The sequence below is a fragment of the Psammomys obesus genome, unplaced genomic scaffold (assembly GCF_907164565.1).
Source record: "Psammomys obesus unplaced genomic scaffold, mPsaObe1.curated_primary_1811, whole genome shotgun sequence".
Classification (NCBI taxonomy): Eukaryota; Metazoa; Chordata; class Mammalia; order Rodentia; family Muridae; genus Psammomys; species Psammomys obesus.
This window is the reverse complement of record NW_026592509.1, coordinates 1,880,186-1,890,586: the sequence shown is the minus strand read 5'-3', so window position 1 is coordinate 1,890,586 and position 10,401 is coordinate 1,880,186. Positions and strand designations below refer to the sequence as shown.

The 10,401-nt window shown below is 48.9% G+C and overlaps 1 protein-coding gene across 1 annotated transcript in view; it reads left to right on the top strand.

Moving 5' to 3' along the window:
• The first annotated feature begins 699 nt into the window (after positions 1–699).
• The window catches only part of Izumo2 (IZUMO family member 2), a 12,272-nt gene continuing 2,570 nt past the window's right edge, over positions 700–10,401 (top strand). The window contains exons 1-6 of the mRNA XM_055613613.1: positions 700–931; positions 1,015–1,089; positions 1,922–2,008; positions 2,195–2,215; positions 4,536–4,616; positions 8,156–8,279. Of these exons, the coding sequence (XP_055469588.1) occupies positions 700–931; positions 1,015–1,089; positions 1,922–2,008; positions 2,195–2,215; positions 4,536–4,616; positions 8,156–8,279 (620 nt within the window). The remainder of the gene's footprint in view (positions 932–1,014; positions 1,090–1,921; positions 2,009–2,194; positions 2,216–4,535; positions 4,617–8,155; positions 8,280–10,401) is intronic.

Genomic DNA, 10,401 nt, shown 5'->3' with positions numbered 1-10,401 from the left:
AGACTAGATAGTTACAGTCTTGCAATTAAGATTAGTTGTTTAGGGGCCTGAGTTGGATTCCCAGCAACCACATTTATAGTGAGATCTGGTGCCCTCTTCTGGCATGCAGGTGTACATGCAGATAAAGCTGTCATATGTAAAATAAATAAATATTATCTTTAAAAAAGATTAGTTGTTTAGGTCTAAAAAAAGTTTTTATATTGGTAAATTAGAATAGGTAATAGAATACTTTCTCCTAAGTTACCAAATGCGTATGGACTGGACATTGTGAATGTAAAGCTTACCTAATAGTTTTCACAATTGTTTGTATATTGGTTTATTATTTTGTTTGTTGGGTTTTTGAGACAGGGTTTCTCTGTGTAGTCTTGGCTGTCCTGGAACTCACTATGCAGACAAGGCTGGCCTAGAACTCGCAGAGGTCTGTCTCTGTCTCCATAGTGCTGGGATTAGAGGCGAGCACCACCGCACCTGGCCTCAAAACTTAAAAAATATTTTTTTAAGAGAGAAAGAGAAGTGAGGAGGAAGGAAGGCAAGAAAATCTGTTGGACTGGTGAATTAGATGACAGCAGGCTTTGCGGGGTCTAGAACAGCACCCAACCGGTGCTCAATAAATGTGTTAAGTGACTGAATTCCGGAGCCCAGGATACACCTCCACGGAGCCTTCTGGCTCCTCCCGTGTGACGTCACAAAGCCCCCACCATGCCTTTGGCCTTGGCCCTGGTGCTTCTCTGGGGGCTGGGCGGCCCCGGGGGCTGGGGCTGCCTGCAGTGCGACCGGTCGGTGTTAAATGCTCTCGGCCGGCTGCGCTTGACCATCTTCCACAACAACTTCCACGTGGCAGGGCTGCGGGCGCGCGCGCGGGCCGTGCTGTTGGGCATGGAGGGGCCTTTCTTCGGGGACTACGCGAAGAACGCCTTCGTCGGGAAAGTGGGTGTGTGCTTGGGTGCGCTGGGGAGAGGCCGGCGGGCGCGGGGGTGCCCTCTGGCCTGACGCGGCCTCCCTTACGGTCTGCAGGCTTGGATCAACTGGAAAATGTGGCCACGTCCTTCAAAAACCGGACGCAGCACATAGACGTTAAGTCTCTGACAGGTGGGAGACCCCACAGCCAGCCCCTGGCGCCCCTTTCAGCACTCCCACGCTTCTCCCCTGGGGAGCTAACACGGGCGTGTCCTGGCTGTGAGGGTCAGGCGGACGGTTAGGAGGGAAGCTGAGAGTCAGAGAGGACAGGTGAGCAGTCCAAAGCCCCGCGGAGTTGAAGAAGCGAGCAGGACACGCCCATCTGTGCAACGCCCATCACAAGGCGTGCTTGGCCACGCCTCTCTGTTTTCCTGTAACAATAACCTAATAGTAATGTAACTTTCCCCATTGAGTCTACCGGTGCCATCCTAGTAACTCTGGAAGCTGAGGCCATAACGGTGAATCCCATCTCACTGAGTGAGTTCCATGCCAGCCTCCGGGTTCTTGGGAGGCTGATAAGCAGCTGTTTCCACGTGCTGGAGTCACCCGGAGCAGCTGTTATTCAAGCACATACAGGGTGTGCACGTATTTTTAAGTCTCAAGCGCCTGGGAGCCTTCTAGAATTCAGACTCTTTCTGGACACTCAACGGGTCAGTTTTGCAAAGAACCGAAATGAAAACCTCTAAAATCTGGAGCACTTCGTGTGTATGGGTGTTTTTCCTGCATGCCTTATGTGCCACATGCGTGCGGTACCTGTGGGGATCAGAGAGGGCATCAGATCCCCCAGAGCTGGAGTCCCAGTGTCTCTACCACAATTCAAGTGCTGGAAACTGAACCCAGGTCCTTTGCAGGAGCAGCCAGTGCTCTTAACCACTGAGCCACCTCTGCAGCCCCATTTACTCATTCTGTAAGTGGTTCAAGGCTCAAGGGGCCCAGCACCGACGAGCATCTGTTCCCTCCTCAGACAGTTCTCTGCTGGAAGAGCTGGTGAGCCTCAGGGAGCATGGCATCATGGAACTAAAGAAGGCGCTCAAAGCCTATGAAGCAAAAGGTGCTGCTGCTCCCCTCCCCTCTCTCCCTGCCCTCCCCAAAGCTCTCCTCTGCAACTTCCAGCATGCCCATCTTGCCAACATTCCTTCCTGTCCTTCCCCAGATCTGCCCCTTCCCTCCCTCCCTCCTCAATTAAATTGTCAAGCCATGTCCCCATGTCACTCACACCAGCTCTCTTCTCTTTCAGCCTGTGACCACAAAACTTGTGGTGAGTTGTTTTCCTGTCCAACCCCCACCCTTCGCACCTGTCCCTGTTCCTCCCAAACCAAACCTCAGGGCCACAAAACTATGAACTTTGTCATCAAGGGAGGATGGTTTGCTGTGCGTGTGTGTGTGTGTGTGTGTGCGTGTGTGTGTGTGCACATGTATGTACATGCCTGTGAGGTTCGAATGACTGTGCATGCCTATGTGTATGTGCATGCATGCATTCGTGTGTGCGTGCATGTGTGTGTGTGTGTGCGTGCATGCATGTGTGTGTGAATGCACGCCTTTGGAAGCCAGAGGGACAATCTTGGGTCTGATGCCCAGGAACCAAGCAGTATGTTATTGTTAGTTATTTTTTAAATCTGTATGTTAGAGTGCTTACATGCCTGTATGTCTGTGCGCTGCACGTGTGCAGTGTCCGTGGAGGCCAGAGGAGAGCATCAGATCCCCAGGAACTGCAGTTATAGGGTGTGAGCCACCGTGTGGGCACTGGGATCTGAGACTAGGAAGTGCTTTAACTGCCGAGCCATCGCTCCAGCCCCACCTTGGTTCTGAGACAGGGCCTCAGCGTCCAGAAGCTCGCTGATTCGGCTGGCTGGCCGGTGAGCCCGGGATGTCCCTGTCTCCGCCTCTTCACCATGTCCCAACTTTCCCGTTCTAAAGGCTGATCTTGGGTCTCCCTGCTCACAGGCAAGCGCCATAGCCACGGGGCTGTCTCTGCCTCCTCGCCCCCGTTGCCTCTTTTTCTGACACATGGCCTCACTCTGTAACTCCTGCTGACCTGGAGCTCATGGCAGTCCCGCCTGCCTCAGCCTTAACTGGTAGCTCACCAGTCACGGTCCAACCCTCAAGACTCGTTTTGAGTCTTTATTGTTTGTTGTTTGTTTGAGACAGGGTTTCTCTGTGTAGCTAGCTGTTCTGAACTCACTCTGTAGGCCAGGCCAACCTCAAACTCACAGAGATCCTCCTGCCTCTGCTTCCCAGGTGCTGGGATTGCAGGCGTGCCCCCCCCCCCCAGGCTTGCTGTTTGATTTGGTTGGTTTCGTACATCTTGTTTTATCAGAATGTGTGTGTGCACGGTACGCATGTGGAGGTCAGAAGATGACTTATGGTAGCTGGCTCTCTCCCCCTTCCCTATGGGCCCCTGGGATTGAGTCAGGTCACCAGTCACTGGCCCCTAAATATTTGCTTTGAGAGCTTGTGAAATGGTTACAACCTGTGTACTTGAGCACCCTAGGGTGTGTGGCATGGACACGTAAACCCCACATCTCAATGGCTCCACATGATAGGTGCTTCTCTTCCGGCTGCCTCCCACTTCCTCTGCCCCCGTGCTGACCATTTGCACTGGCCTCCGAGACTAGGGAATGATACCTGGAAACACACGTTTCCTTTTCGTTTGATTCAATAGAAAACATTCGGGTGCAACTCACTGCAAAGGGCCCCTGGGGAATGTCTTCCTGTGTGCACAGGAAGAGGAGGGGCCAGGTGAATCTGTGCCATGCCTGCCTTTGCCAGAGGAGACTCCAAGACCGGAAAGTAGCAGATCCAAAACTGAATAAGTGTTGAGGCTGACGAGGCGGCTCAGGGGTTAGGGTGCTTGCTACCACGCTTGTCGCCCCGAGCTTAGTCCCAAGGACCCACAGACTGCACAAGAACAGACCCCTGTGAGTTGTCCTCTAACCTCCATTCATGTGTGTAAGTGTGAGTGCACACACACAGGAAATACATAAAATGTTAAATGGCAGAGACAAAAAGAACATTTGGTTAAGCGTCTACAAATGGGAAGAAGTGGCAGCCCAGATCTACCATAGAAGTTACCGAGGGAGGCTGTGGCAAGAAAAATCACAAGTTCAAGGCCAGCATGGGTAACTTACCAAAATTCTGTCTCAGGGTTTAAAAAAATGCAGTGTAGACCACTGGTAAAGCCTCTGTCTAGAAGCCCCAGTAAAGGGCTGGGGTGTGGCTCAGTAGTAGAGCATCTGCCTAGAATCCCCCAGTGAGGGGCTGTGCTGGGGTGTGGCCCAGTTAGATGCCCTGCCTAATACTCAAGACCCTGAGTTCAATCCTTACCACCCCCACTCCCAAATATCCTATGATCAAACATTGTCGACCTCTGGCCTATAGAAATTTCCTCTAATTCTTCGATGGTAGAAAAACCATTTCTCACACCAGCTGCCTGCGTTTGCTCCACCTGCTGTGCTGGGTGGTGGCTCCGCCAACGTTCAGAGGCCGAGCAGACCCTGCCTCCTTCTCCCCTTGTTCCCTCCATGCTCTCACCTGTTCTTGGGGTCTGTTTTCTCCATGTCTCCCTTCCCCCCATCCAGGCTCGCTCAAAGAGGAAGTCCTGGACTGTTTACAATGCAAGAAAATCCCCGCCAAATGCGTCAAAGAAAAGTTTTGCTTTGGTAAGCTGTGGGTTTGGGAAAGGCAGTGGTGACACGTGAGAAAAGCTCATGTTCCTGCGCAGGTGGTTTCAAGGCTCCTTACCATCCTCGTCCCTGTGGAGGTGGGTTCCAAGATTTCCCGTGAGCATTTGAAAGGCTGAGGCAGGAGGAGTTCAAGGCCAGGCTGAGCTACATAGCACCTACCTGTAGCCCCACCACTTGGGCAGGAGATAGTGGGAGGAAAAGAAATAGATTCGTGGAACTCACTGGCCAGCCTGGATGAATTTGCAAGTACACACACACAGTTAAAATATATTTTAAGGACTAACAAGGTGACTCATTGGTGAAGAGCACTGACTCCTCTTCCAGAGGACCCAGGTTTTATTCCCAGCTCCCACATGGCAGCCCACATGTCTGTAATTCCAGATCTAGACGATCTGCTTTGTTCCGGGCAGCTGAAGGCAACCACATGCATGTCACAGACCCACCAAGACACATAATTTTAAATATACATATTTTTAAAAAGATCCTATCTCAGAAAACAAAGTTTATGTTGAGATGTTCTTATATGTGAAAAGCATAGAAAGACCGACTCAGTCAGTCATTCAACAATTGCGCACATACCTGTATCCTTACAGCAGAGAGACTAGTACAAAGCCTCGCCCTCCTGGCCATCGTACCTGCTAGTCCTGCGCTCTGTCGCTGTTCTCCTTCCCTTCAGGTCGCAAAGCTCTGTCTTCAAAGAGGCCTCTCGGTGACACTTCCTAAAATTACTCTCCGTCAAACTCTGCCTACACTCACGATTTCTCAACTGTACTCACGATTCCATTTCAGTTTTTGTCATAGATTTTATTCTGTTTTTAGTGATTTGTTCTTCCTGGAGTTAGAGTTGTGACCCACCACGTGGGTGCTGGGAATCAAACTAGGTCCTCAGGACCAGCAGCCATGTTCCTACATGTACACTGAGCTGTCTCTCTATCCTCTCGACTTTTTTTTTTTTTTTTTTTTTTTGGCTTTGTCTATTTCTGTGAAAAGATACCATGACCATGGGAACTCTTACAAAAGAAAGAATTTAATTGGGCCTTGCCTAAAGTTTCAGGGGTTTAGTTAATTAGCATCATTTAGGCCATTTTCATTTCATCACATTGTACTCCGTAGCCCCATAGGCTTGAAGACATATCATAATGCAAAATACATTTAGTCCAATTTTAAAAGTCCCCTATCACAGCCTCAACACTGTTTAAAAGCTCAAAGTCTCTTCTGAGACTCACTTAATCTCTTAACCATAGCTCCCTGTAAAATCAAAATAAAAAAGCAGATCACACAACATTTTTCAACACACAGTGGCACAGGATTGCTATGCCAAATGGAAGGAAAAGAAGCATAGTGGAAAAAAACTGGGCTAAAGAAAGACCAAACCTAGCTAGGCAAACTCCAAACTCTGCATCATCATGTCTGATGTCACAGTGCTCTTCAGATCTCCAGCTCACTTCATCTTTGTTGACTGCAACACACCTCCTTCAGTTCCGTTCTCTGCTAGCAGCTTTCCTCGGCAGATTTTCTACGGCTCTCCCATCTCCAACATCTTGGGGTCTCCAAAGCAATCTCAGGCTTCACCTTCACAGCTTCACACAATGGCCTCTCTGGAGTCCCATGCTGGGACACCCCTGCCACACACTGGCCTCAGCAGGTTTTCTTAGTCACAGGAGGAGACTCCATAACACCTTTCTTCTATTCGTGACTCTAAAGCCAGAACAACTATGGCTGCACTGCCAAGTTGTGCTGCTTGCCAGGGCTTGCTGGGGCTGGAACCCAGACCCCTCTTTTAAATACATTTTCACCAGATAAAGTTTCCCTCACTGCTTAAGCTTTTCCTTAACTCCGTTTCACAAGTTGGAAGTGTAGTTGGTGAGGTTTTTTCCTCTGAGTCTCCACTCCCTGTATATAGCATCAGCCTTTTTAAGCTTTTTATTTCTTTGAGCACTGTGCTTAGCTCTATTACACTTCTCCGTGCTTCTTTTTCCCTCAAACTGTACGTTTTATGTTTTTCCTTGCTCAGCTTGCTCCTTTTCATCTTCATCGTAGAGTGGCCACTAGGACACAGTCCATACTGGGCTGTCTGGAAATCTCCCTTGCCAAACACCATTAATTCAAAACTCTTCAGTTTAGCCTCAGGCAGATTTTTTTGGACAGGAGCAGAAAGTAGCCACATTCTTTGCCAAAATACCACAAGGCTGGTCTCTAGGACACATACTAGCATTCTTTCCTGCTGAGATCTCCTGAGCCAGGCCATCCTAATCTATGTTGTGCTCAGTACCACTGTGTTTTACACTCCCACTAGGATGGCCCGCTAAGCCCCATAAAGCGGCACATAATCCAGCGTCCCAAAGCCCACGTTCTACCGTCAAGCAGCATGGTCCGGCCTGTCATAGGAATATCCTGCTCCCTGGTACCAACTTCTGGCTTAGTCAGTGTTCTATTGCTGTGAAGAGACGTCGTGACCACAGCAACTCTTATAAAAGAAGGCATTTAATTGGGGGCTGGCTTACAATTTCAGAGGTTTAGCCAGTCAGACATGGTGCAGGAGAAGGACCTTCGAGTTCTGCACCCTGATCCACAGGCAGCAAGAAGAGAGACTCTGGTCTTGGAACAGGCTTTTTGAAACCTCAAAGCCCAGCCCCTTCAGACAGTGCCACTCCTATGAGCCTACGAGGCCATTCTCATTCAAACCACCACTTGTTTTTAAAAGAACCACAGGCATTCACCTCCTCCCATACAGAACATGTGCCTCTAGTGACGATTTCTTCTATAACCACAGTGGTCTCTTGATAGCCAATAAGGTCCCTGTGTGCGTGTGTGGCATGTGTGAGCATGTGGCTGTGGAGAGGAACGTGCAGAGGCCAGAGGACACATGAGGTGTTCTCTCTCTGTCTCTGCCTCTCTCTCCAAATGCTCCCTTGAGAGAGGGGTCTCTTGCTGAATCTGGCACCAGACTGCTGTCCAACACACTCCAGCAATCCTCCTCCTTTCACCTCCCACAGCCCTGGGTTTAGAGGTGTGTGTGTGTGTGTGTGTGTGTGTGTAACTATTACTCAGGTTTTCACATGGGTTCTGAGGTTTAAACTCAGGTGCTTGTGAAGTCAGCATTACCTCCCCACTGGGCTATGTCTCAGCAACAGCAGATAATTTCATGCCTACCCATCAGTACCCCTAAATGAATCTTTTCTATGGCTGATTTATTCCAATTAGGACCCAACAAAAGTAGTCACCTGCTAATTTTGGGTTTTGTTTGTTTGTTTGGTTGGTTGATTGTTGTTGTTTTTTCCTAATTTCTTTCTTTTTTTTTTTTATTTTGGATTTTGATTATTTTTGAGACAAGATTTCTCCATATAGCCCTGGCTGTCCTAGGACTTACTGTGTGCCAGGCTGGGCTGTAGTATTTGCCAAGGGCAAATGGTACCTGGGAGCCTGATTTGTGGTGCCGGGTGGTGAGGCAGCTGAACAGGTGGGTGGAGGAGGGTACAAGGGCCGTGGTGTGAAGTTCTGCCTCCCCCGTCAAGTGGATCAGCAGCCCCGCATGACTCTAAAGTTCCAGCCTGACGACAAACTGAGGAACATGGTGTTGATCGGCGACCTGGTGTCTGTGTTACTGGCTATCCTGTTGTTCTTGGCCATCCTGATTGCGTGAGTCACCCCTAACCCCTATGTCCCCTGAGTTCCTCATATATGGATACCAGCCAGGTGTGGTGGTCCAGTGCTGAGACCCCAGCACTTGGGAGACTTGAGGCAGGAGGATGGCTATAAGTTCAAGGCTAGTCTGAGCTACACAGCAGGATGTTCTCTCAGAAGGTGGGGGGGTGAGATGTGGCTCAGTTGGTAGGGTATTTGCCTACTATGCCCACCATCATGGATTTGATCCCCAGAATTGGATAAATCAGGTATGGTGTCACACACTTGTTATCTCAGCAAGTGGGAGGCGGAGGCAGGAGGGTCAGAAGTTCAAGGTCATCCCTGGCTAAATAGTGAGCTTGAAGCCAACCTGAGCTATGTGAGACCCCCCTCTCAAAAAAGGAGAAATAAAGCAGGAAAAGTGAGACAGGAAGGAAGGAAGAACAAAACTGATCCATAAAAGGGGTCTTTGGTCATCCTCCCCTTCAACCCTATCACTATGTGCTTCAGTCCCCCTCCACTCTTTGCTTTTGTGTCTCCTTCCTTTGCCTTCTTTTTAAAGACATTTTGTTTTTTCAAGATACGGCTTCCCTGTGTAAGCCTGGCTGTCGTAGCGCTCACTTTGCAGACCAGGCTGTCTGCCTCTGCCTCCTGAGTGCGGGATTAACGGTGTGTGCTGCCATCGCCACTGCCACTGCTGCCACCACCACCACCAAGACATTGTTTTTAATTATGTATACATGTGTATGTCTTCATGTGAGTGTGTGCAGGTGAGTGCAGAGCCCACAGAGGCCAGAAGAGGGCATAGGGACTCCCTTGAGCTGGAGCGGAAGTAGTTGTGAGTCACTGTGCAGGCACTTGGGTTTTCTGGAAGAGTGGTAAGCGCGCTGAGCCCCAGCCTTGCTGTCCTCCTCTTTCCATACTTTTCTCTCCCCTCCCTGAATCGCTCATTTTCTTTTTCCCTGACTCTAAGTTACAAAGCTACAGGGGACACCAGGTTTATTCCCTGTCTTTATGTGTCCCTTCTTCCATTTAAAAAAAAAAAAAAAGGAGGAGAGGATGAGGAATAGAAGAGGAAGAAGAGGAGAAGGAGGAGGAGGAAGAGGAGGAAGGCATAATAGCTGAGCATAGTGGTGCACATCTTTGCTCTCAGCACTCAGGAGGCAGAGGCAGGGGGATCTCTGAGAGATGTTAAGGCTAGCCTGGGCTACAATGGTGAGTTCCAGGACAACCAGAGATACATAGTGAAACCCTGTCTGAAAAAAAAAAAAAGTGAATGTGCTGATCAAAACCAAGGTTTGTCCTTAGCTGGCTTGTTATTATATCCTTATTATATATTATATTATTATATCTTTATTATATATAATATATTATTATATGGTATATATTACATCTTCACCAACATTGTCACTGATATATTTATTCGTTAAACTTTTTTGAGACAGAACACTGCGTAAACTTGGTAGGTCTGGAGCTCACTCTATAGACCAGGCTGGCCTCCAAATCACAGAGCTCCACCTGCCTCTGCCTCTCCAGCACTGGGAATAAAAGCAAATGCCACTGTTATTTTTTGAGACAGGATCTCATGTACCCCAGGCTAATCTGAAACTCCTCATTGTAAGGTTATGGGACATATTAAATAAAGATGATTAGGCATACAACAGATCTTCTATATGAAAGTGGTTTATTAGGTGAATATAAAGAGAGAGAGAGAAGGGAGAGCAGGGCATGATGGGGGGAAAGAGAGAGAGAGGAAAAGAGAGAGAAGGGGGTGCCCTAATAGAGAAAGGAGAGAAGGCCAAGAGAGAAGAGGCCAGGAACAAGAGATACCAAGAGAGAAGGGACCAAGAGAGGGACCACATGGCCGGCTGGTCCCTTTAAGGGGCAAAGTAACCACGCCTTCCAGGTGTAGCCATCTGGACATCACAAGTTGCTAGGCAACCCAGAAGCAGGTTTGGTTCCAAAATCCTAACACTCATCTTCTGCCTCAGATTTCTCAGTGCTGGGATGACAAGTATTACCCTGGCATTAATAAGGAAACTTAACAGCTCATGGTACATAGCCAGGGTACATAGGAAGGGTAATGTCTACCTATGACATTACTTAGAGCCATAGAAATTTGTTCTTGGGAGGGCTG